The sequence below is a fragment of the Alexandromys fortis genome, unplaced genomic scaffold, assembly GCF_014885135.2.
Source record: "Alexandromys fortis isolate MF-2015 unplaced genomic scaffold, M_Fortis_MF-2015_v1.1 scaffold_68, whole genome shotgun sequence".
In the NCBI taxonomy this organism is placed as follows: domain Eukaryota; kingdom Metazoa; phylum Chordata; class Mammalia; order Rodentia; family Cricetidae; genus Alexandromys; species Alexandromys fortis.
This window is the reverse complement of record NW_026067948.1, coordinates 5,572,544-5,599,190: the sequence shown is the minus strand read 5'-3', so window position 1 is coordinate 5,599,190 and position 26,647 is coordinate 5,572,544. Positions and strand designations below refer to the sequence as shown.

The 26,647-nt window shown below is 44.4% G+C and overlaps 3 protein-coding genes across 13 annotated transcripts in view; 2 read left to right on the top strand and 1 right to left on the bottom strand.

The window, feature by feature from the left end:
* Positions 1–2,812, top strand: part of Usp33 (ubiquitin specific peptidase 33) — a 50,364-nt gene extending 47,552 nt beyond the window's left edge. For all 3 annotated transcript variants that reach the window (XM_050149516.1, XM_050149514.1, XM_050149515.1), the window contains 2 exons: positions 345–413; positions 1,709–2,812. In XM_050149516.1, the coding sequence (XP_050005473.1) occupies positions 345–413; positions 1,709–1,866 (227 nt within the window). In that variant the 3' untranslated portion in view covers positions 1,867–2,812. The remainder of the gene's footprint in view (positions 1–344; positions 414–1,708) is intronic.
* LOC126506171 (proline-rich protein 2-like) lies at positions 1,631–6,776 on the bottom strand. Of its 4 annotated transcripts, none has more exons than XR_007593133.1 (3): positions 6,638–6,776; positions 5,411–5,449; positions 1,631–1,821 (listed from the first exon to the last, which is right to left on the bottom strand). XR_007593133.1 is itself a non-coding variant. In XM_050149523.1 (3 exons), the coding sequence occupies exons 1-2, from the start codon at positions 6,537–6,539 to the stop codon at positions 5,446–5,448; spliced, it is 387 nt and encodes a 128-aa protein (XP_050005480.1). In that variant the 5' UTR covers positions 6,540–6,631; the 3' UTR covers positions 1,631–1,821; positions 5,411–5,445. The 4 variants fall into 4 exon arrangements, 1 of the variants encoding a protein (XP_050005480.1); XM_050149523.1 differs by lacking the exon at positions 6,638–6,776 and adding an exon at positions 6,157–6,631; XR_007593135.1 differs by lacking the exon at positions 5,411–5,449 and having other exon boundaries at positions 6,638–6,772.
* The window catches only part of Zzz3 (zinc finger ZZ-type containing 3), an 80,065-nt gene continuing 59,489 nt past the window's right edge, over positions 6,072–26,647 (top strand). For 5 of the 6 annotated variants that reach the window (XR_007593132.1, XR_007593131.1, XR_007593130.1 and 2 more), the window contains exon 1: positions 6,627–6,762. The gene's annotated coding sequence lies outside the window, so the exon portion shown is untranslated. Of the gene's footprint in view, positions 6,185–6,626; positions 6,763–26,647 lie in introns of those variants that run through there. The other variant, XM_050149517.1, reaches the window with a different exon arrangement.

Here is a 26,647-nt window from a genome sequence, read left to right as displayed (position 1 = left end):
ATGATTTTGGTTTAAATAAATTTAGAACTGAGAATTTTATATTTTTTTAGATTACAAAGGTTTTTTTGTAGCATAAAAAATATCTGACGTGCAGTTCCCAGTACACTTAAGAAACTGTTAGACTTTGTTGCTGGGTGACCTCTCACCTTTCTTGGTTGTTTTTGGGTCAACTGAAATCCCCAAAGCTGGGAAGATACTTAAAATAGATGGCATTTCATAAAAAGTAAATAACTAACTAGATTTTATTGGTAGTTCTCAGTTATTTCAGCTATAAAATTATGTACTTCTTTGCAGCATTTCTTTGAACGTGTTTATTTTATAATTCTTTTATCATTTTGATTTAGATCCTCCAGGTCCTATCGACAACACTAAAATTGCAGTCACTAAATGTGGTAATGTGATGCTCAAGCAAGGTAAGTTTGTTTAATAAACACAGTTTCTTTTCAGTGTACCCCAGACTGGCCTTGAATGTGCCATGTAGCCCAGAATGGGTTTAACTTGTGATCCTCCTGTTTCTCCCTGCCACGTGTGGGGATCAGGGGCCTGCACCAACATGCTTTAATTAATACTGAAACCTTTACTTGTGACGATTTCTCACTGGTAGAAATACTAACCAGTCATCCTGTTATTTTTTTTTAATTAACCTAATTCAGAGATGTTCAGGCTTACAGTAGAACAAAGGGCGGGAAAGCAGTGTGTGTTAGTTGTGGGAGGGTTTTAGAGTTGTTGGTAAGAACTAGGAATAGGGCTGGAGAGATGGCTCAGAGGTTGAGCACTGGCTGCTCTTCCAGAGGTCCTGAGTTCAATTCCCAGTAACCACAAGGTGGCTCACAACCATCTATGAGACCTGGTGCCCTCTTCTGGTGGGCAGGCATACATGCAGACAGAACATAAAAAAAATTTTTGAAGCCAGGCGATGGTGGCGCACGTCTTTAATCCCAGCACTTGGGAGGCAGAGGCAGGCGGATCTCTGTGAGTTCGAGACCAGCCTGGTCTACGGAGCTAGTTCCAGGACAGGCTCCAAAGCCACAGAGAAGCCCTGTCTCGAAAAACCAAAAAANCTTCCTTTACATAACCGCAAGCCTAGAAAGTGTTGGCACATGGCTGCTGTTTTGTGTTCACAGTGTGCCTTCCTGTGGGTATTCCCAAAAATCAGAGCGAATGCTCACAGGTCTTTAGGCTCTAATGGTAAGGATTCCTAATATTACAAAAAGCTCTTCAAGGGAAAGAAAAGGAACAGAGTGGACACCAACCACTTCTCCCCAGTTCTAAAACCTCCTGCCATCTGTTTGTGCCAAGACAGACGTTAGAGGCTCAGGAAGGGTCTACAGTTTGCCTAGGAAGTCCTTCTTCTGTTGCTGGAGAGGGAGCTTAACCTCTCCACGGTGTGGCTGGATTGCAGGGGCGATGGTGGTGCACGCCTTTAATCCCAGCACTTGGGAGGCAGAGGCAGGCGGATCTCTGTGAGTTCGAGACCAGCCTGGTCTACGGAGCTAGTTCCAGGACAGGCTCCAAAGCCACAGAGAAGCCCTGTCTCGAAAAACCAAAAAAAAAAAAAAAAAAAAATTGAAAATTAAAGACATTGCTTTAAAAAAAAGAACTAGGAATACACAACTTTAGACATTTAAAAGTATTACGTGTTGTAGCTTATATCTCTGCAATATATTCATGTTTGTAAACATCGTTCTTTGCATGCACACAATTTTAGGAGCAGACTCTGGTCAAATTTCAGAAGAAACATGGAATTTCCTGCAGTCCATATATGGTGGAGGGCCTGAAGTTATCCTTCGACCTCCGGTGGTTCATGTTGACCCCGACGTACTGCAAGCAGAGGAGAAGATTGAAGTAGAAACTCGATCGTTGTAGTTTTGAGGGTACAGAGCTCTAACGAGAAGTCGTCCGCACTCGCACATGCATTCAAATCATTCCTTAAAGCATGTTTCTTTGATTTTTCACCTTTTGTCACATTTATTCCTTTGTACTGGGCATTATGGGAGGGTATGTTTAAATGTGTAATATAAGTTGGTAATATTTAATGCTAAATAACTTACCATGTCTTTCAGTGTACTGTTTATGTTCTTTGACCTTGGTTCTGGGCAGACCCAGGTGCCCTCTTCAGTGATGTAAATACTTCTGCTTGAAAACCTTTTCATTACCCTAAGCCAATCTTTTCAGTTCTCAAAAAAACCTAATTTAATTGTATAGTTTTGACATGGCTTTGCATAGTAAGGAGCTTATTTTAAATTGAGAGTAGTGGTCAGAAAATCGTTAATTTCCTAAAGCTCAGGAAACATTAGGATGTTCTTTTGCACTGTAGCATACAAAATTGCATATTAAAATTTACAAAATGTCTTTTGAATGTAACAGGATGTATTTAGTTTGAATGGAATTTGTCACCAGATAATCAGTAACTTATTGCTGCTTATAATGTAAATGTTAAACTTTAGTTCTGTAGACCTGAATGGTATTAATGTCAGTAACTTAAAAAAATCCTAGTTTTAGGCCACTTTTTATTTTGAGAGCATGAAGTATGGAATGTGTCAAATGAGACTGTTGATAAAGCTGAAACCACTTGCAAAATGATTTTTTACTGAAATGCACAAAGTCTTTCTAAATAATAGAGTATGCATTGCTGTTTGCTTGATTATGTGATGTGAGAGCTTAACTGTATTCCAAGTACAAACATGCTAGGGTGACACCGAGGCTATGCAACAGCATTCACGACAGCGTTGTTTTTGTGTGCGGTAGCCACACCGTCTAAAAACAATGTTGTTAAAATCCATTCAATAAAAATCATTTTAAGATGTGTAAACTGAATGTTGAATTTATTTGATAGACTTTTTAAAAAGGGCATGAAATTTGTTATTAATGCTTTTCTTCATATCTTATTTGAAAACATGCAACAAAGAAGTTCTTTGCTGTAATAAAGTTTATTAAACCATTTCAAGATGGACAGCATGGTGGTTGGCATCTGTGTTCACGTATGAGGCTCAGGCTGGACGAATTTGAGTTTGAGGCCAGTGTGGGCTGTGAAACAAGACTGTCTCAAATGGCAGCAAACTACAAACTAAACCTGTCAACTGTGGGTTAGGAGTACTAACTTTCTAATTCTAGCACTCTTTTTCTTCTTCAGTGTAGGATCTTATGCATGTTAAATACTATCATGTTCTGCCAGTTGGTTGTAGCACACATCTTTAATCTCAGCACTTGGGAGGTAGAGGCAGGTGGATATCTGTGAGTTTGAGACCAGTCTGGTCTGGACAGTGAGTTCCAAAGCTACAAAGAGAAACCCTGTCTTGAGAAAACAAAACAGCAAAATAGCATCATAGGTGATCTTATGGCTACAGCCCCTTAACAGAAGGTAACCAAACTGCCCTGTGCCATTGCATCTTGTCCAGACCAAAAGGCCTAAAAGTAGTGGCCTCCAACAGTGCACCTTACTAACTGCTGGTAATGGATAGTCAGCGCTGTTCCTTGATGGGATGTCAATTCCCTAGGGGACACTGCTTCAGGAGACTGAGTACAGTGAGCTCAACTGATGAGCCACATGGCTAACAGATAAGAATAATGGGGTAATATAAGTTATAAAAGTTAATAAAAGCCTGAGCTAATGGGCCAATCAGTTTACAATTGATGTAGACCTCGGTGTGATTTCTTTGGGACTTAATGACTGCAGGAACTGGGCAGGACAGGAAGTATATCTCATTTTAAAGTACCATCCAGCTGAGGTGTGAGATGGCTGGACCCTACATCATACGATGTGGTATAGGTGCCAGCATCACCCATGGGCTAATGGTGATCGGTTTATTCTGAATGGGCCGAGAGAAGGGAGACCCAGTGGGAGGGAACAGGCTGCTGGCGGCATGCCTCCTTGTAAGGCTACACTTGTCTGAGACTCCTAGCTGTCCCCGAGGGTCAGCAGCTTTTCTCTGCTATCATGTCTCTGCCCTGTCCCAGGTCTAAAGCAATGGGAGCAGTTAACCAAGGACTAAATCTTTGGTTCCTTGTTTTCTTCAGTATTTTGTTATAAGGATCAAACCACAATGTTTTTATCATTGTTACACACCAACCCTAGCATTCCTTTTGAGAGACTTATTCAAGTTTCTTCAATCTGAATGAGGGCTATAGCTGAATCTTGAGCCAGTACTCAGTGCTTTCAAGATAAGTTGACCGTGCACCATGCACTCTGTCTCTCTTCAAGGATCTCAGAATCACTGAAGAAAGACCCCCAGACTCGAATGGTATGTAAGAAGTGTTTATTCTCCAGAAACTACCAGCATGCAGGGCCGACCACCTGTACAGATGGTGACCCTGAGAGCAGCACACAGCCTCCTTCTAAGCACCATTAGGGGAATTCCAGGAAGTTAGGTCATCTTGAACATGATTGGTCAAGCAGTAACAGTTACGCTAGTAGACTTTTGACTGGTTGGGGTTACTTTTCCCATCTTACCTGGGCAAATCTGGATATGTTTCAAAGGCTGCCCTTATTTGGTCATTGCTTTGAGATACTCTGTGGCAGAAACAGGCCTTGCACATGCTCTCTCCCTTGTCCCTGCTGTCAGGAGTATTGTTAACAGCACTATGTTTAAGAAACTGAAACTGAGGCCTGGTTTGTAAAACAGAGGAACTTTAGATTTCTCTTCTCTCTCTCCCTCTCTCAGACAGGGCCTTACGTAGCTCAGGCTGGCCTCAAATTTGCTTAGTAGCCTATAATTCCGGCACTGCGAGGCAGATAATCAAGTGCTACACAGGGAGCTTTAACTCAGTCTGGACTATAAGGTCTTGTCTCAATGAAAACAAACTCCAGAGCGGAATAAGTGTTTTGTCACCAATGTGAGCAAGGTCACAGGCTGGGTCTCAGGTAGCACATGTTTATAGACTGGTGCAGGGACTTAAAAGGGAACACTCTTGGACCATTCACTTGGAGGAGAAAAAAGCTGAACGAAATCTGAACAGAGGAACTGGGCAGAGGTGGCACATGCCTTTTACCCCAGCACTCGGGAGGCAGAGGCAGGCTTGGTCTGAATAGTGCCTCATCTAGTCCATTGGATCATACAGATGGATACAGGGTGGAATCAATGACAAGACCTTTGTCATTACCATCATCTCTTGGAAACAGATGACATGGTGTGACAAGGACATGGCTGGGGCTGACAACCGGTGCCTGGCTCTAGACACTGTCTGAGCAGCAAGAGAGGTGAGTTCTGACCATCCCCAGCAGGAGCTATCCTTTGTAGACAGCACCCTGCTATCATGGACAGAATTTGGTGGGAAAACCATGATATTTTTATACCTTTGTCTATTCCAGCAGAGTTCAATGAGAAGCATGGGAAGGATGTGCTCTGGGGACCCCGCTACTACGAAGACTAAGGCAACGGAGGCTGCAGGTGTGATCATCAGCACAACATACCTGGCACCCTTTGTCTTGTAGATGTTACTTTGGGTTCAACTGAAAACAAATACAAGATCACTTCAATGACTAAGTAACTTAACAGCAATTAAAAAAAAAACACGAGCTGGGCGGTAGTGGCGCACAACTTTAATCCCAGCACTCTGGAGGCAGAGGCAGGCGGATCTCTGTGAGTTCAAGGCCAGACTGGTCTACAAGATAGTTCCTGGGCAGGCTCCAAAGGTACAAAGAAACCCTGTCTCGGAAAACCAAAAAAAAAAAAAAAAAAAAAAAAAAAAAAAAAAAAGAAAGCACAAATATCTGCTTGGAAAAACAGAACGACTGCCTCAGGTAGGAAAACAAAGGCACTGAAGCAGGACTTTTACTTTTGGGAAAAGCTCCAATAGCAGACCCCACCAGTGGATTTGGGATTTTTGGAACATAATCTCATAGCCAGAGGTTTAGGTCAGCGTTTCCACAGCTCAGAGTGACAGTCTATGTGCTATCCACCCAGAGAAAACGCTTCCCTCCATTACTGACGGCGGGCATTACTTTCCTCAACTCCCAACACAGCGTCTTTGAAGGCAGGTGTTAGGGATTGAACTCAGAGCTCAGGCCCGGTACGCACGCGCTGAGCTACATAAACACACCTGAGCGCCAGTAACCATCATTTTTTACTACGTGCTGAGCCATTTGTCAGAAAAACGCCCGGAGAAAAGACGTCCCGCCTTTAAAGTTCCTACATCCTTGGTGGCGAGAACACTTACAAGTAACGGCTAAAAGTGCCGTCTAAAGGTGCGCTCTTGGGAACCGGGTGGTCTGGACCGCCCTCCGACAGGCTTCTGAGACCTGAAACCCGGGAGAGGTGGGGTGCTGGGGCTCTGGGGTCGCGGTCGGCCCTAGGCATGAGCACAGGCGGGAGGCGGAGAGCATCGCTGAGCCGGGGCTGATCTCGGGAGCCGGCCCAGGTCCCGCGGGCGGGAGGGCATCGCTGAGCCGGGGCCGGTCTTGGGGGCCTGCCCAGGTCCCGCGGGCGGGAGGGCAGCCTCTGCGGGCAGCCCGGGAGGTCCCCACCACGCCGGGGAAGCGGCCCTGCGCGCCCTCCGTCCCGCCCGGCAGCGCGGCCGCGGTCACCACCAGGTGGCGCCATGAGCGCCCGGCCCCACGCATCTCAACCCGGAGGAAGGAGGGGACCGGAAGGAGCCGCCGCTGCTGCGGGAAGTGGAGGAGCGGGAGGCGGGGACCCACCTGGAAGCGCCGCGGCGCCGCTGTGGAGCTTCCTGCGGCGGAGGGCGCTCGAGCCTGTGCACGGCGGGGGCCGAGGGCGGCCACGCGGGCGGCGCCTACCCGAGCGGCCGGGCCCGGCGCGAGAGGTGAGCGGGCTCCCGGAGCGCGTGGCGGGGCCGGCCGGAGAGAGGGGGGGGGACCCGGGGACAGCGCGGCGGAAACGCGCGGGGCCGGAGCCCCTCGGACGGGCGCCGGGAGGGGGGTGGCTGAGGCGGCGGCGCCCCCACGTGGGCCGGGCGCGCGCGCGTGCGTGCGCGGCGGAGGGGGCGGGGAGGGCCGCGGAGGCTCCGGGCGCGCGCCGCTCTGCCCACGTGACGCTCACGTGACCCGCGGTGAGGCCGGCTGAGGTCGAGCTCGGGTTGGTGTGTGGCTCTTCGGCTGGCGGAGGGCTCCGTGCGGCTTCCGGCCCTGCTCCTCCCGCACCGGGGACTCGGGGGAGACGCACGGGGCGGGGAAGGCTTGCCCCTCCTCCCGTCGGTCCGCCGCCCTCCCGTCCGAGACCGAAGCACACTTCTCAAAGCCCCGAAGTAGTGATTTTTTTCGCTCCCCTTGCCGCCGCCATGTTGGTTCCAGAGCACGCCCGCGAGATGCTAGTGGGTCTGTATCGCGAGAACTCCCGGTTCTCGCGGGACCTGGTTGGCAGAGCGGTTGTGCTGGATGGCGGATCCCCGGGTTCCGGGGACCTGGGACCTGCAACTCTTTTTTCCAGCAGGCAAGTTGTCAGGGAGGGGCCGGGGCGCGTGCCCTGGTCGCCGGGAGCCTTGCCTGCGCGCGCCTCCCCGGCGACAGCGACGGCTGTGCGGTGCGGACTGGCCGTCGGGGCGCTGCGCTCCTCCCGCCCCCAGGCGCCCGCCACCTGCCGAAAGCTACCCTGCCGGCCGCTGCCCCTCGGCTGCTCCTCCCTCTGCCATGGTTCCAGACAGTTTCTGCCCAGTTACCCTTTCCCTAAAGCATTCCTGCCTTGTTTACTTTTCTGTCTCCTGTGGCTGCGGTATCTTTCTCCAGTCGCCTAAGAGAAAGCCGAGCATCTCTGCTTGTGTCCGGGCATCACTTACTCACTTGGCCATTGATTAGTTCTCAGTACCCTGGCCGTTGACAGGAGCTTTTGGCAATGTTTGGAGTCCCCTTCATCCCTCACAGTATCTGAGAGCAGAATAAAATCGTTGTTCTGTAGGTGCTTGATGTAGGGCTTTGCCTCTTAGTGTTACTGAGGTTACCCTTCGATATTCGGGGGTGGTGGTTCTAGGTTGCATAAAATGATACTGGATTGATTTAATTAAAATCCCGCTACTCTTGCTATTTAAGTTTGAGGTCATGTTTTCTTAAAGTGACCACTCTCACTACTTCTAGTATCCACGCTTAAGTGTTTACTGTATTCGTTTCATTTATTTGTATTCAGAAGTATGAAAGATGCACAGTCGGGAAACCAGATAATTTATTCATATAGTTTCTTCTTTTTTTTTTTTTTTCCAGTTTTGAAGCGGGTTCGTTTTGTAGCCCAGGACAGTCTAGAGCCGTAGAGCTGACTAGGTAGGCCCAAAACTTACTGCAGTCCTTCAGTCTCAGCTTCCCTACTGGTGAGATGACCACTGAGCACTGAGCACATACACTGTCTTGGTCAGTGTATGCGAACCTCTGCGCCGTTGCTTATGGAGGCAGAAGAGGGTATCTGATTCCCTAGGAGCTGGTGTTACAGGAGTTTGTCAGCCGCGCAGAAATGAAGTAGATGAGGGATCAGAACGCTGGACCCAGTGGGGTGGGGGGGAGTAAGCACTTTTAACCACTAAGCCATCCATGTTAGTTTTTTGTTTGTTTTTGTTTTGTCGTTTTTTTCAAAACAGGGTCTTGGTAGCATTGACTGTTCCAGAACTCCCTCTGTAGACCAGGCTGGCCTTGAACTCAGAGATCCGCCTGCCTCTGCCTCCAGAGTGCTGGGATTAAAGTCCCCGCCTGGCTCATGATCTGTCTCTTTTTAAACTACAAAAGTATTGCTATATGCTTTTACCTGTTATAGTTTATCAGGGTCCCGCAGTCTTTTACCCTATACCTGATCGTTGTGTGGGCCATGCTTTAGTTTGTCTTTTAGGAAGGGGAGCTAGAGAAAAAGATTTAGTGCAAAGTCTGTCTCCTGTGAACACTTCCTTAAGTGGATATTTTGGTGGTGTGTACTGAAAATTTCTCCAATAATAGAACTTTTTTTTTTGGTAGTGTACATGTTCTAGGGTGCTGGTGGCTTTGCACAGAAAAGTCTTTGTAAGACAGATTTAAGGGAATTACCACTTGAGTTTTATAATTTTTAACATACTATATGTAATTATATATTATGTATTCTAAACTAAAAACATGTCAGTGCATTGGGATTTTCCACAAGTTTACTTACTCAAAGTAAGTTCTTTTTAAAAATGATTTTTTAAGTTTAGGAAAAATGTGTATTTTATGTGTATGTGCCTCAGTGTGTGTGATGAAGGTGTCTGTCACAATATAGTCCTTGGAGTTACAGGTGTTTGTGAGTCACTACGAGGGTGGTTAGAACCAAAGGGTCCTCTGGGGGAGCAGTAGTGCTTTAAATGCTAAGCTGTCTCTTCTAGCCCCACAGAGTAACAGCTCTGACCATGCCATTTAGTGAGCTCACTACAATGCTAGACCTCAGTAGTTAATACTAACATCTACTTTAATTAGAAGATGTTAAGTATCTATAGTTTTTGTCATTCTTCTGAAAAAACTTAGCAGCGATAGAGTTCTATTTTAAATCTTTTAAAAACTAAGTAATATAGCTCAGACTTTATTGGAATCTAGGAACCTCTTGCTTCAGTCTCTGGAATTCTGGGACAGCAGGCATTCATTACTAAATATAAATTCTCCTATGTTCATCCAGCCTGTTACAATAATAATTAAAAAAAATACACGACTCAAACAGTGTACTTGTTTGTTTTTTTAAAAATCAGTCTAGTGCAGGTTGGCATGTGGAGGAATGGACCTGTTGAGTTATATGGAATAGGCAAATAGTTTGACAGTGACAAGGAGCTGTAAAAGCTGTAGAGAAAAGGAGGGTGCAGATAGCCAGAACCCAAGAATAGGCAGCTTGGAATGGGGGGACACTTGAATTGACAGGTTCTTTTCAGGGTGGGGGTAGGGGTGCTGTTAGTTTTTGGACAGGTTCTCACTGTGTAAACTTGACTAGCTTAGCACTATGGCTTTGAACCCATGGCAATATTACCACCTCTGCCTTCAAAGGGTTGTAACTGCAGGGTGTACCACTATCCCCAACTCTTAAATGTTTCTTAGACAAGTCTGCAGTTCACTTAGGTAGCACTTGTAATAAAGGCCAGTAGATGAAGCATTTTATTTATTTATTTATTTTTGAGACAGGGTTTCTCTGTGGTTTTGGAACCTGTCCTGGAACTAACTCTTGTAGACCAGGGTGGGCTCGAACTCACAGAGATCCGCCTGCCTCTGCCTCCCGAGTGCTGGGATTAAAGGCGTGCGCCACCACCGCCCAGCTGAAGTAGATATTTAATTGAGAATGTGTGGAGTCTTTAGTAGACAATTGAGCTGGACATGGTCGCTTGTGCTTGTAATCCCAGCACTGGAGGGTGAGGAAGAAGTGGATCACTGTGCTGGACCCAGGTTGGGCACAGAGATTTTGAGGCCATTCTGGGTGGCAGAGTGAAAACCCCATCCCTGAAATATCCAGAGGAAAAAAAGAGAAGCCATAGCTACACAGATAAACCATTCCTAAAAAAATCCTTAAGTGAAAAAATTAATAAATAATTAATTTATAATTAATAAAGTGAATAAATTATTAAGAATAAGAAATCTCTTATTTCTTATATTGCAACTGTTGTTTTACACTGTTTTTGGTGGTGAATTTTGTAAATTATCAATCTTTTGCAAATAACTTATTTTGCGGTTGAAGAAAATGTAAGTATTTTGCATGGAATCATTGTTCTTGCAGATTATAGTAAAGTACACGGCCAGAAATGTCAATGGAAGTATGTTGCGGGTGCTTTAAAAAGAAAACTATTTCAAGAAAAATTGAGTTTGGCATTAAACAATAAGTAGCAGTTGAGTATTATAATAGTATTTTGGCAGCTTTTAGTATAATTGTGATACTTTTTTGTATAATTTTCTATAATTAGTACTTTGGTAACCACTGTCATACTAGAAAAAAGTGTATGCGTGAGTATTAGCATTGCAAAGTCCCAGAAGGTGTGTATGGCTGCTGAAGCTCACTGTCTGGACTTGGTGGTCTTTGACTTTGTTCGTCTTCTCTTCCTGTTGGTAGGCAGAGGCAGGGGGACCTCAAGTAGTCTTTCTCTGTATGGTGTTGTATGATAGTTTCTGTCTTGATAGATGAGTGAGCTGTTTTAACTTTCCCTGAGGACAGCATGGTTGCATGAAGGTCAAGCTAGTTTGTTGTCACGGCCACCCTTGTCCCACAAGGATGATGTGCTATACACCGGAGCTCTTCTCACTGCAGTTTATTCCAGGACTTTATTCACTTTCCTTCCTTTCTCTTCGGGCAAACCTCTCCCAGCCCTTAACTAGGCATGGGCTGCCAACCCCGAACTGCCAGGTGGGCACTGCCCATAGGTTCACGCATATGCAGGCAGCTGATAATCATTGCGTGATCATAGCATAGGTCAGGCCTTAGCCATCTCAGGAGTTGATTATACATCTCCATCAGGTGTGACACCACGCAGCTCGCTACAGTTTATTTCTCCTCCCCCTTTGTAGTGCTGAGAATTGAACCTGGCACTTCAATCACGCTAGGTAAGCATTACGCAGCTCAGCTGCTACCCCAGCTTTCCACCCCTTCCCTCCGCTTGCTGTTTGAGGAAGCACCCCCAGAGCAGTGATGGATCTACTGGTGTGTCCCACCTGTGTCTTTTGTATTATTTTGGTTTTTTAGAGACAGTTTCTCTGTATAGCCCTGTGTCTTTCATTTTTAAACTTAGTCTTCTTTCTTACATGTTAAGAGTCCTCCATCTAATGTTTATTTCGCAGCAGTGAGCTCGGTCATTTGTAACATAGCAGAGATTCTGGGCCTTAAGCCGTTGGTAATCCAAGTACGTTAGAGGACAGCTTGTGGGGAGACAGTTCCCGCCTACCATATGGGTTCCGAATTGAATTCAGGTTGTCAAACTTGACAGTGCTTTTATCTGATGAGCCATCTTGATGGCACAGCTAGTTGTCTCAGTTGATTTGTGAGTTCAAGGAAGGCCACATGGTGGTGGCACACACCTTTAGTCCCATCACTTGGTAGGCAGAGGCAGGGGGCTCTCGGGGAGTTCGAGGCCAGCCTGGTCTACAGAGCTCGTTCTAGGACAGCCAGAACTACACACAGAAACCCTGTCTCAAAAAACCAAACCAAACTGAACAAACAAAACTTCAAGGCAGATAGATCCTGTCTGTTATATTCCGCCCCCCCCCCTTCCTTTAGTGCTGAGGGTCAAACTCTCTCAGCCTCATTCTGCTTTATTACACACTTATTACTTAGAAATAAAAGTTTATGTCCTGGACTGTGGTGGCGTACACCTTTAATTCTAGCACTTGGGAGGCAGAGGCAGGCAGATCTCCATGAGTTTAAGGCCAGTTTGCTCTACAGGGCGAGTTCCAGAACAGCCTGGGCTACACGGAGAAACAAAAAAACAAGCAAACAAACAAAATCAAGTTTATGTTCTTTATAAGTGAAGTGAAATAACACTTTGGGTTCATATGGATGGATTACTTTTCAAGATTATTTTCTTGGAAACGTATGTTTTGTGGAATTACCTTACTAACATCTCTTTAAGAAGTTTGTGATTACTTCCATCTTAGGTCTCAGGAACCTGGAACAAAGGCTAGCTAGGGTGTCTATTAACATGTCAAAGCAGACCTACCCCACCAGGTTCTTCAGTATCCCTCCATCCCTACCTGTACAGAAAATGACTGGCATCCTTACCCGTACCCTAAACTTCTCCAGCCCAAAGACTGGGCTGCCTTTCCCTATTTAATCTAGCCATTTTGGTTACCCGGTCCTTTTGTCTACCCTTTTCCCTCTCGGTGTCCTGGTCCTCTTCCTTCCCTCCCTCAACTCACATGGCCTGGCTCAGGGACGTGGTCACTCGCCTGTGGCTCCGCTCTCACTTTCATCTGTAATGAACTTTCTGCTCCCCCATACCTAGGAGTAGTCATGTCCTTCCTTTATTTTCTTTATTCTACCCCGCACCGCCACCCTCCCCCCCAAACACACATGCCCCTCATGCTTTTCCTCTCTCCCTCTCTCCAGGGTCTTGTACCCCAGGCTGGCCTCAAGCTTGCTACATAGCTTAAGGTTGGTCTTACATTTTTTGAACCTCCTGCCTCCACCTCCCAAATGCTAGGATTATGAGCCTGTGCTTTCACAGTTAGCTGTAATATTTTCTATACTATCCAACCTTTACTCCAGACCTGTCCTCTCCCCACCTCCAAAGCCTCACACATGCTAGGCACACAAGTGCTCTACTACTTACTACACCTAAAGTGAACTATCCCACTAAGTTTTGTGTTGGTTTACATTAATGTTTCTTTGCTTTGGGAGATCTTTTGTTTGTTTTTTTTTCCTGCCCTGTAAACATGTAAATACCAGTAAAGTGTGACACTGAAAGTTTTTACAAGTTCACAGCTGAGTGGATTTGCACAGATTGAGCAGACTGGATGTTATCACTGAGAAGCCCAAAAAGTCTTGTACCCTTCCTCTGGCTGTTAGCCATTCTTTCCTTCCCCTGGAGAACCTGTAGTTTTGATGTCCAGAACCACACAGTTGTGTCCATCTCAGCGTAGAATGTGTGCTTCATTGTGCTTGGCTCTTTTGTGCTACCGTTGTGAGACAGCTATGGCTACTCCATCATCACTTCCATCTGGAGCCTGAGATGGGATCTCGACACTAACTTAGACGTTTTTCAGGAAGACGCGGGGCGGCAAAGTGACTGGTAGAACACGTTTGTTCTAATGCAGTGTAAGTTTCTGTCATTACTGCCTTGTATCAGTACTCAACTACTCCCCCCACTTAATTCTGTTCTCAAGACTGGAGTCCAGTGCCCCTGACAAGCTGGTGCCTTTTCATTACTTGGAAGCTCGCTTTACATTCTTGGAATTCCTCAGGTAGTGGTGATTCCTGGGCCAGCATTAGGGGGTGGCTTGTAGAATCTTCAGTTATTAAAAGACTATTGAGGGAGTCCAGGTAAGAAAAAGTCCTAATTTAAGTTAAAGTTTTTCTGCATTCAAAATATTTATGCACATGGTCGTATGCAGATTATAAAGTCACGTTGTAAATTGCTGTGTGAGTCATGGGAGACCCTTGCCAAGTCAGTGTCGCTTTCAGCCTGCCTTCGCATGCAAGTGCAGCTTTGCTGCAGAAAGCCCTTTGTCTTCCCGTATCACTCTGCTCTCTTAACTTAAAGTCATTAGGAAAGATTCACTACTGAGTTTTTGCATATAATTTAAGCACTGTTAACTGCTGAACTCTCTCCAGCTCTGTCTGGATTTGATGGAACGTTTAGGAGAACATTATATTATGGATAATAGAGGACAGAGTGACATGGGATGGTTAGAGTTGTTTATCAGTCTCAGTGGATGTGTTTATGTGTTGTGAGTGATGAAACACTGGTCCTTGAGCAGATGTTCTGGTCAGTTATACTCAGTTCATAAATGCTTTGGGGATGGGGGCCATGATGCCCAGGCTAGCTCCAAACTCATTGTGTAGCCAAGGGTGACTTTGAACTCCTAATCTCCTGCCTCCGCCTCCCAATTGTTAGGATTCCATATGTGTATTATCTTTCTTTCTTTTTTTTATTGAGAATAAGAAAAAAAAAGTTTCCGCCTCCTCCCAGCCTCCCATTTCCCTCCCCCTCCCCCCACTCTTCTCCCCCTCCCCTCACTCCTCTCCCCCCTCCCTCTCTAATCCAAAGAGCAGTCATGGTTCCCTGCCCTGTGGAAAGTCCAAGGTCCTCCCCCCGTATTATCTTTCTTGGCCCACAAACGTTAGTGTTGGTGAACTAGTCCCAGTGTTTTCATTCTTGACCTGCATACTTTTCTGTTAGCCTACTTTGACCAACAAATTTTTGATTAATTTGTAACTATAAAGCACAGGTTCTCAAGGTTTGTCATGCTTCATAAATCACTTAAAAGGCTGGTTTGCTTTACTTTGTTTTTGAGATGGGTTTTCATTATATAGTTCCAGATGGTTCTGAATAGAAAATCTGCTCCAGCCTACTAACTGCAGGATCATGTATACCACTGCATTCTACCCTGCTTGGTTTGAGAGACTAGCCTCAAGCTTGTTGTCAGCCTCCCATGTGCCACGCTGAGATGACAGAACTGTGTCACCAGCCCCACCATACATGACTTATTCCATCTTTTAGCTCTTGGGTTCTTCGGGCTCTGCTGTCAGTGTTTGGGGGTCAAGAGGCATGCACTGTTCTCAGCAGCAGGCCTGGACTCACGCTGAGCTAGGATTTGTGACTTCGAGGAATTTCGGGACTAGCCTGAAATGAAGCAGAATTCATTAAAGATGTTCCAACACAGGCTTTGGCATGAGAGATAGGCCAAAAGGGTACTCAGAAGACAGTAAGGCTTGCTGGAGTGGAGCACACGGGTGTGGGCATCTTCAAGGTGAGTTCCTGGGTTTTGTAGGATTTTGGTTGTATTGAAAATTGCTGTCTTATCACTGATACGTCCTTAAAGGTACCTAATAGAATTATAAAGTAGAAGTCTAGCCCGTGGACTTATGGGAAAGTAGAATATCTTTGCTGTTAATAGTTTTTTTAAAAAAATTATTTTACGTATGTGGGTACCTTGAAAGCCAAAGAGGGTGCCCGATCCCCCGAAACTGGAGTTACAGAATGCTGTGAGGTATCGTGTTGCTGCTAGGAGTTGAACTCAGGTCTCTTAACCTGACCTCTCTTCAGACCCTGTTATAGACTGATCTGTAGATTCTCTGGCCCTGTCCAGGAATGGAATGAGGCCCTCCCTGCCCAAGGTCCTGGATATTCAGCCCTCCACCTTAGTCATTGCTCAGTATCTGTATATGAGAGGTGTCTTGGCAGCCTTCATAGCAAGTATTAACTGCCGGGTTTGCTTCTCAGCTACTGAGAGCCACCAGCTAGACTCTGGGATGGTGGACTCCTTTCTTTCCAGAGTAGGAAACTGAGCTCCTTAACACTGAAGAATTTAAAGAGTATGTTTGGCATAACTTTGAGATTTTTAGTTAATTAAATAACAATATACTACTAATGAAAAATCATAGCATTTGATAAGTTTTTTTTTTTTTTTTTTTGCTGGTAATTTAAAAGTTGAAAAAAATTGGGACTGGAGAAATGGCCCTGAGGTTGAGAGTTGTTGCTCTTGTTGAGGACCCATGTTCAGTTCCTGTCACCCATGTGGTGGTTCACCGTCACCTGGAACCATACATTTCCAGGGGACCTGACACCTTCTGACCTCTACAGGTACCAGGCACAATACTCACGCTTATAAAATGTACAAAGCTTTTGTAAAAATTATTTTCTCTTTACTTTTAAGTGTGTGTATTTTGCCTGCATGTGCCTGCGTCATGTGCATGCAATGGCTGCAGACATCAGAAGAGGGCATCAGATGCCCTGAGGCTGGAGTCCCAGATGGATGTGAGCTGTGTGGGTGTTTGGGGAAGTACAGCAAGTGCTCTTACACTGCTGAGACATCGCTTCAGCCCCAAATAAAGCTTTCAAAAACGTTTAAAAGAACTGCTGGTATAGCATGGGTTCTGGTCACTGGTGGAGAGCAGTGAGAGATTTGGAATTGGTCATTATTGAGCACCTGTTTGTGGGCAGGTGCACCCTTTTTGTAGTCATGCTCTTGGGTGGTATTATATAGAGAGCATTATTAGCTCTGTAAATTTAAGCAAATTCCTTTATCTCTAATCTGTATTTTCCTTAGAAATAAACCTAGTGCATTCTAGTTGGAATCTATAAAGCAAAGGCTTGTGAGTACTGCTGGTTCTTACTGATGTAGAAGTGGGCAGCCAGGCTCTGTCACATGGTGACATGTGTCACTCCTATGCCTATGTTTTTCCATGACTCGCAGCTATTAACTGAAGTGTTTCAGTTAATAAGTAGTGGCTGTGTTAGCGTGGAGTTTTAGTTGGAGTTTTCAGAAAGTTCAGAACAAAGATAGGCAATGATTATGACCAGTGTTAGTTGTTAGTACTGACAGATAACTCTTAATAGTGCAGTGTCACAGAAATGACAGCAGATGCTATTGAGTTTGGAAAGCTGTGAGAGTAGTCGGAAGAAGTTATACCTTTGTTGGGTGTGGCGCTACACGTCTTTGGTCCCAGCACTTAGGAGGCAGAGACAGGCAGATCTCTTCAGTTGGAGGCCAGCCACATCTACATAAGGAGTTCCAGGCAAGCCAGGGTTACAAAATGATGTACAGAAACAGATAATAGCACAAAACAGCACTTCCCTACCCGAGCAAGTGAAGATTCAGGCTGGACCAGTAGGAGTCCATGTTGGCAGTATACATTTGCAGTGTTGACTCTGCTCTGAAAGCTGTTTTAGGAAAGGTGAACTTGGGGGAGAACTGGAGCCGTGACTCGAGCTTCTTCCAAGGATCCCAGTTTGGTTTTGAGTACATGGCCACAGATAACAGCATTTGACATCAGATGATACATAGAATTAAGAACGTGAAATAGTAATAAGCAGATTTGTTTTGTTGTTTCTATTACCTTGTTTAATTAAGGGAGGAATTTTTTTTTTTTTTTTTTGGTTTTTTCGAGACAGGGTTTCTCTGTGGTTTTGGAGCCTGTCCTGGAACTAGCTCTGTAGACCAGGCTGGTCTCGAACTCACAGAGATCTGCCTGCCTCTGCCTCTTGAGTGCTGGGATTAAAGGCGTGCGCCACCACTGCCCGGCTTTTGATGTGTCAAAAGGAGAGGAGGAACTATTGAGGGAGTGAGAAGGGAAGGAAGACCTGCTAGGAGCCAATAAAGAATTTGTGGAGCAATTGTTTGCATAGAGCAGATTAGAGTCAGGATGCTGCTAGCTGTTTTCCATAGGCAATATGGTTGTTAACAGTCACATTAAAATGAACAAAATGAAGGGACTGGAGCAGGGTCTTAGTGCTTAAGAGCACCCAAGTTCCCAACACCGAAGTCAGGTGATTGACAGCTGTCCTCAGCTCTGGCTTCCAGGGCGTTGATGCCTCTTACCTCTTCAGGCACCTGGACTCATGTACATACACCCCCAGGTTTGTCTCTCTGTGTAGCCCCGGCTATCTTGGAACTCACCATGTAGACCAGGCTAGCCTCAAACTCAAAAGAGATCTGCCTTGTCCACCTTAGTATGCTGGGATTATGCATCTCCATGCCTAGCCTACCCTAAAGTTTTGTGATCCTGACATTTTTGGACAGTTTTAAGTCATTAATTTTGTTGATTTCCTTTATTTTGTGTTTGCGAGCTTTGCTTGTGGCAAGACTGAGGTTATCTATACTGATATTTTCTGTTCTAGTCTCTGCAGTGTATACTCAGGTGGTCTACCTTTTCATAGTCTCTGTTATATTTGGCTTCCTATTTTAAAATATTTTTAAATTATTTAAATTAGGTCAAAACATGAAAGAGAATGCCTTGCGATTTAAGAATGTCTGTAAATTGAAGAGACGCAGACAGTCTTGAGTGCCTAGTCCGTGTGTGCACAATGTGCATAGGAGGCAGAGGTTGACATCAGCTATCTTCATGATCACTTTCCACGTACTTATTACATTTTTTGAGATAGGTTCTTCCCTGGACCTGGAGCTCACCTCTTAAACTATATTGGCTGGCCAGAAAGCCTCCTGCCTCCACCTCATTAGTGCTGGGCTTACCAGCATGTGCCAGCATGCCGACCTTCTGTGTGGGTGCTAGAATTGGACTTAGATCTTCATGTTTGCTTAGCAAGCACGTTACTGAGTGTCTTCTCAGCCTCCTGAGTGCCCTTCTAGATGCAAGACCTTTTGTGACTTACACTTGTGATAATTTCTGAGTTAATTTTGCTTTTTAAATCAAATGCCATTGGGAAATGCCTCCTTTTTTTCCCTGACAGGTCAATTGTCAGAAAATAAAGGTTTATCTTATACCTTAAACAACCTTTAAGGCCCCTTATAGACAGCTTTGAGTATTTTTGGGGTTTTGTTGGAGGAGGCCGCTAGTTAGTTTCTGATCCCTTAGCTCTGAAATAATCACACAGAAACTGTATTAATTAAATCATGTCTTGGCCCATTAGCTCTATTTTCTTATTTCTTAACCCATTTCTATTAATCTGTGTATCGCCACAGTAGCTGTGGCTTACCAGCTAAAGTTCCAGCGTCTGTCTCCAGCAGCAGGGCTGCTACATGGTTTCTGTCTGACTCCTCCTCCTTTCTTCCCCTCCTTCAGCTTAGTTTCCCCCATCCACCTCTATTCCCTACGCAGGCCCAAGACAGCTTCTTTATTAACCAGTGGTATTCACAGCATTCAGAGGATGTGGAATCCCACATCAGGGTTTCTGTGCCATTATTAAAGGTATCATTTTCTGGGTGTGTTTTAAAGTGACTGGAGTGTATGTATCTCAGTGAATTGGGCCCTATGTTCCATTTCCTGCACCGAACACTTAGAGAGAGATGAAGTGCAGTCTAGTGTGTGAATACAAGATTACGATGAAAATCATGTTAGGTGAACTTTATTCAGGTATGAGTTGTATGGCTACTGCCTGTGTTGAGTGTTAATGAGTGAGTCAGCAATGGTAAATTAGGTATCTTTAAATAGAAATCCACATAAAGTAAGATGTGTGTTGATAGGTTAATGGATGTATTGACTAAAGGTTGGCAGGAATTTAATACTGTGTCATTAACTACCATCTTACTTAAGTTAGGAGACTAAAACAAAACCATAGGATGGGGGACTTACTCCCCCCCCCCCCACACACACACCGCCCTCCTGTTTCTTGAGGCTGAGAACTCCAGCATCAAGGCCTAGAGAGACTCAGGTGCAGGCCTACTTCGTGGTTTATGCCTACTGACCTCTCCAGGTGTCCTAACTACCTGAGGGCATGAAGCAGACTAACCCTAGTCAAAGGAAAGGTGACTCCAGAGAAAAGGAATTCAATTTTGATCAATTATCTGTATTACCTGATGGGTTGGCTTGAGTCTTAAATCTTCTAGAAGATAAGGTAGTAGGCTTACAGAGTTTCCAGGCCCTTATGGCTGACTGTCCTGCCCCTGCACTTGTAGATAGTAGATGGCTGTTTTCTGTATTAATAGAGATAGGGGATGAGTCTTCAGAGGACACTGACTTTAGTTTGTCTTTGTTTAAATTGTTTAGTCCTCGCTTTATTCTTGCACTGGGCTTTGCTCAGAATCTTCACAGCAGTGGTATAAAGTGTTCCTGATAACTCCTCCAGCCGGTCTGTGCTTTAACAGCCACTGGGAGGAAGTTAGCATAGACTGTGTCCAGACAATGTGCGTTCTTCTGGGAAAGGGCCTTATTTTGCACCTACAAACTCATAACAGCTTTGTTGTCTGCTTACGACCTTGATTTTACAAGATCAAGCCAGTTAGTTCACGAGCTTCCAGCCCTAACTAAGGAGCTAGCCATAGTTGATGGCTTCTGGGGGAGAGCTAGTTTCTATGTGGGTGTGGCTTCTGCTAGATTGAGCACGTTCCAGAGGTGGTTCCTGTACTCAGAAGCTACGCACAACAGAAATGTAAGTTGGTGGGTCACTAAATTAAAAAGACAAACCTGGAGGTAGGTAGGGAGGTGGGGGCAGACCTGGGAGGGGTTAAGGGAAGGAGTTCATACATTGTGTGAAATTTAAAAAAAAATATTTGTAAGATGATAACGCAATTATACCTTAATTTAAAAACATTAAATAATATAACATGTCAAAGGTAACAACTATACCATTCCCAAGACTCTGCTGCGCCTTCAGTAGTTAAATAATGTTTTCTAGTCTAAAACGGGAGTAATGAAAGTCTGAAAAGTGATGTTTTGTGTTTTGTTTCGTTTTTGACATGGGCTTTCACTATGTAACTCTAGCTGGTCTTGAACTCACAGAGATCTGCTGGCCTTCACCTCCCAAGTGCCGGGATTAAATTCATGTGCCACCACGCCCAGCCAACCATAGATTTTTGACGGCTTTAAAAAGAATGAACTAGTATCTAGCTGTCATACATAGTTCATACTAACACTTAGTAATTTGTGCTATAGTGCTTTTGCTCCTTGGTATAATTTATCTTTTTTAGTACTCAGGGCAATTGTATGTAATAGTGTTTTCCTTGCCTTAAACTAGTGATTTTCAACCACAGGTTCCTTTAAAACACAGGTCACAATGCCTTTTGGGGGTCAAATTGATCTTTTTTCTGGGATTGCTTATCAGATATACTGCATATCAGATATTTACATTACAATTCTTAACAGTAGCAAAATTATGGTTATGAAGGAGCAGCAAAATCATTTTATGGCTGGGGATTACCACAACGTGAGGAACTGTATTAAAGGGTCACAGCATTAGGAAGATTGAGAACCACTGCCTTAAATGAATGAGGAAAATAGGGGCTGGAGAGGTGGCTGGCAAACGAATATGACGCTCTTCTGACCCAGTATAGCCCAGAGTAAGGAGCTTACCCGGCGTGCACAAAGCCCTAATTCAGTCCTCAGCAACTGTAAAAACGAAGTTTGTCTACAGTCAAAATTTCTGTATTGACACAAAACAAAACAAAAAGCCAAGCTACATACTACTGTTCCAAGTTTACCCTTTCAGCATCTCCCAAGTAGCATTTGATTACAGATACCATTCACTGTCTTGTCTATCTCTTCCTGTGAGTGACAGGCCTTCCTGGGCTCATATTTCTGCTTTAATACCAACTAGCACCAAGATCACAGACAACTGCTTCAGCTTTCTCACCACTAAAACAAGAATGCTCATAGAGAAGATATGGAGGGCAGTCAGCGTACAGTGCATGATAAATGTTAAGTGCTGGTTCCAAGTGCTCCTTTTTTCTTTTTTAAAATTAACTTGTGCATGTGACCATATATCATGTATGTCATGGTATATGGTCTTTCTTTTCACCGTTTGTGTCCCAAGGGGCAAACTCAGGTTATCTGGTGATGGCAAGCACCTTTACTCACCGAGCCACCTCATGAGTATTTGAGACAGACAAACTATAGATTAGACTGGACTACCCTCAGAGTCCTAGTAGTTATCCTGCCTCAGCCCCCTGCAATGCTAGGGTGACAGGCTTGAACCCAACTGCATCTAACATGTTAAGCTGTTAAAGTTCATTTGTTGACTGATACATGGGCATTTGAGTAATGCGAGACCCAGTGTCCTCTGTCATAGAGCTTTCTAGAAGGAATCTGAGGAGGAGGTGCCATAGCATGAGCTTAGAGAAAGCAGCACTGTGGTAAGGGAAGAAACTTGCTACAGAAAGTAATATGGGTATGGTTAAAGGCTAGGCCATCACGTGGGGGAGCGGAACCCACAGGAAGGTGGTGGAGTGTTTTCTGGTGTTTGAGAGACTAAATGAACTCAGACTGAAGTCTCCAGCCCCACAACGTTAGACCCATCTCTGTGTCTTGGGTTACTTGCTCTCTGATTTTGAACCTTGATTGAGTTAACCTCTCATTGTGACTCAGCAGTAAACCGAGAAGTCTAATAGGAATTGTGATGGGTCCTAAATGAGAGGATGCACATGTATGATTTTTGTTTTGTTTTTATTTTTCAAGATAGGGATTCTCTATGTAGCTTTGGAGCCAATCCTGGCACTAGCTCTGTAGACCAGACTGACATCGAACTCACAGAGATCTGCCTGCCTCTGCCTCCCAAGTGCTGGGATTAAAGGTGTGTGCCACCACCGCCCGGTAATAACAAATTATTTTTTAAAATATTTTGGAGTGGGGTGGATGTCAGAGTTTGTGGAGATCAGAGGATAACCGCTTTCCCTCCTGCCAGTATGTGGGATGCAGGCGAGCACCTTTCCTGTTGAGACATCTCACTGACCCTGGCCCTTCCTATGTTATGTTTAATATGTATCAGGAAACAATAATATTTGTTGTTATGAAATGGAAAAAAGTAGGATGAGATTTACTTAGGTACATAGGTTGGTTATATGTGGAATGTTAAGGCAGTTGCGTAGAGAAAACTACAGACATAAAGCACCTAGGGTAAATTGGAGTGTGGAATAGTAAAACCTGGAAAATAGGATGGCTTGACATGGGAGACACTGGCCAGTAAATGGCAGTGGTAGACTGAACAGGTCTCATAGGGCCTTTAGAAAGGGCTTTGTCAAGTCAGGCATGGTGGCACACGACTTTACAAAGGTGGAATTGTGATTTCCAGGCTAGCCAGGACTACGTAGTGAGATACTGTCTCAAAAACAAAGCAGAAAGGGCCTTGCCTCAGTTTCCCTAGAGTTTAAAGTGCTGATGGCATGAGTACACAGGAGAGATTTGAAGTCTAGGCTCAGGTAAGAACAGTCACAATCTGCGTGGGAACAGAGTTAAAGGAATGTGAGATTCTTTTCATCCCACTAGCATAGTCTGCTGAGTAACTAAAAATGCCTCCCCAGGAAAGGAGGAGACCGTCTCTGGAGAACTGACCTTTGAGAGAAAGCAGATTTAATTCTTTTCTTCAGAAGCTGGGCATGGTGACACCGTTCAGGAGACAAGGAAAGAAGAACTAAGTTTGAGGCCAGCCTGGGTTACCTAGGGAGACCCTGTCTCAAGCCAGAACAGTGGTTCTCTTCACTTTGTGGCAGGCATCGTAACAGTGCATGGACTTGACAAGACCAGCGTGAGCTTGGGTAGTTAGGTCTGTGTATGGTGTTCAGTAGGCTGGGTGACAGGTAGTTAGGTCTGTGTATGGTGTTCAGTAGGCTGGGTGACAGGAAAAAGAATGGAAAGGTTACTTTGGGCTGCTAGATGGGTCAGCCAGAGAAGGCCCCTGCTTCCCAGCTTGACGTTTTAGTTGGACCCTGGGTCCCATATGGTGGAAGAAGATACGGCATGTTGGCACCCACACATTTGTGGCAGTCAGTCTTCACCACACATGCTCCTTGCGTTGGGAATGGAGGGCGCTCTGCAATGCCACCCTTAGTTAGGAAGGTAGGACCAGGAAGGTTCTAGAACTGAAGGGAGGTGGTGCTTGGCGTATGGATGGAATTTGGAGTTTGATACTGGCAGGCAGTTTGCTATATGGATCTGAAGCTCCAGAAGGAAATGTGCAGCTGTGATTTAGACTTAGGCGAGCCTTCAGCGAATGGAATCATGGTGCGGTTATGAGAGTAGGCCCTGGAAGAGTACTGCCCAGTAGGAGTGTTCGCTTCCAGTCTTGAAGCTGCTCTCCAGCGCATTGTGAGTTCTCTTAGGCTTGCCTTTGATGTCTAAAGTGAAGTGGGTAATTTCCTAGCTCTCCCACTGGAAACTTGGCCAGTGTTTCTGCTGTGGCAGTAATGACCTTATGAGCCATCTATAATTTTTAATTTTTCTACTTTTGATGGGTACAGTTTGTTTTCCAGATCACAATCTGAATGAATACTTTAAAATACTGAATTGTGTTACTGTTTCCCCCCCCCCCNCCCCGAGACAGGGTTTCTCTGTAGCTCTGGCTGTCCTGGAGCTCACTCTGTAGACCAGGCGGGCCTCAAACTCACAGAGATCCTCCTGCCTCTGCCTCCCTGAGTGCTGAGATTAAAGGCATGCATCACCACTTCCTAACTCGTTTTGCTGTTTTCTTGATCCGAAGTTTCCCAATGGCTTCTGTCCTACTCAGGAAATCCCAAGTCCTTACTGTGCCCAGCAAACTGCGCACTTTCAATTTAAGTGTGACTCGCTAGAGGGAACGCCTTGGCACAGTGTTACTCTTCATTCGCTGTCTCAGCTATTGTTTTATTACTATTGCTGTTGTTTGTAGAGACCTTCTCAAGCCAAAACAACATATTTTTATGCAGTTTATGATAGAAGAGCATACAGAGTGTCTACCAGAAGTGTCTGGTAATATGTATCTTGTTTGCTTATATTTCAGTATACGCTTTGTGAAAGCCTGGGATTTTTGCCTTTGTAATTGCAAAGCCCAAACCACCACCAAGAATATAGCTGGTCCTAGTTAGTTTGTTTTATTGAATGGATGTGAGTGACAAAATTAAATCATGGCGTTTTTCTACTTAAAACTTGTTATTCCTTCAATCATGTATTGTATTGTGCTATATTGTATTATTCCTTTCCTGTTAGGCATGAGTCTTGAGTTTATACACGAGCCAGTATAATCTTTGAAAAGTATTTATTAGATTGTGATGTTTCTAATTCTGTAATAAAATAAAAGGTCCCCAAATTAACATTTGAGAAATAAAGAAATATCAAATACAGAATAGATTTCTGCCATAGCCTACAAGGCTAGTTTAGAACCTGGCTGGCTGAAAATTTATTCCATTTTTCTTTACTCTTGCCACTGGGTTCCAGTCTTCTTGGCATCACTCTTAAGTGCCTTAGCTTAAGTTCAGGGCTTCTGTTTATATCGTTCCACTGCTCCAAACAACTTCTGACCTTGAACTCTTATTCTCCTGCCTCAGAGTCCGACTGCTGGGACTATGGACATGTGTCACCATACTTGGCTTTGTGTGCTTTTCTTTATATACATCTGTGCTTCATATAAAAATTGAAATTATAAAAATTACAAAAATATATTACACTTAGATTAAATTCCACTTTTGTGGAACTATAAACCTCCCTCTCTCTGTGTCATTATGGCTACTGGTGTGTGTTACCGTAACCTGGTCTGTAAGGCTGACCAGTGGGACTGTTTTACTCTCAAATCCTCAGGCAAGCTTTATTTCCTACAGAAGCTGGCATAAAGTGTGGCCATCATTCTGAGATGATGTGTGGCCTGCATTGAGATGTCCTCAAGTAGAATGAAGCTTTGTACACTACTAGTGTCTAGACCTGACTCACAAAAGCTCTCCACAGTAGTTCCCCGAGGTGGAGGCAGGTGGTATGTCTGCAGTTTACAGATGAAGAAATGAATGTAGGCAAAGTGACTAGCAGTGACCGAAAATGAAACATCTCTCTGCTTCTGGGTCTGATATTCCTCTCTGCTGAGCCGTATTTCTGGACCTACAAAGGAATCCTACTTAACCTGTGGCTTTGAACTCCAGGGAACCAGGAGAGTAGGCTTTTTTAGGTCAGGCTTTATTTATACCAAGTAGTAATTTTTTTTAATGGGAAGTGACTATGAAAGAATACCTAAGAAAAATGTTTAAAAATATCTTTGACCATTATTCTATGCTTTTTACAGTTGACTGTATAAAAATCATACTATATATTTACTATTTTTACTTAGATTAAGTAGAGAGTAAGGTATTAAAAACGAATCCATGATATAACCTTTTGTTTGAGTTTCTTCCCCCCAAGCCTTTAACAGCACAATATTGCAGTATCTTGCAACTCAAGTTATTAGTTTAGCCTGGATTTTGTGGTTTATCTTTAAGAGTGTTTGTGCTTATCCCTGTGCTTTATGACCAGAGCCAGTATTTTTAGGGAAGTTGCTGTAGCCTTTTTGAAGGACTTGTGTGTCATGAGCACAGTAGTTCTAGTGTTCATGGCAAGTAGTGGAGAAGAGAATTCTTTGCAGTGAAGATTGGTTTTTAGATTTGCTTGAATAGCCCATGAATTTATTAGTACAGGAAAACAACCAGAGCTTTGTGGCAAGGATCGAATAAAATAAGGCTTTAAGAACAGGGCTTACATAGCTTGTTTCTATTTTGTGTATTTAAAAGACAAATAGCTATTTTTTAAGTGCCTAGAACTTATTACTAAAAGAATTCAAATGGAAAATGTCATTGTAACTCAAAGTATTTTATCCACTTCAGTAGTGCAACATTTTTTGTGGAATGCCTGAAATGTATGTGAATAACGGAAGGGTGTCACGAAGGTGGAATGAGTGTTCCTTTAGTCTTAAAGACAAGGACCCT

Excerpts from the sequence above, each read along its gene's own strand:
- LOC126506171 (XM_050149523.1), bottom strand. The coding sequence starts at position 6,539 with ATGGCGCCACCTGGTGGTGACCGCGGCCGCGCTGCCGGGCGGGACGGA.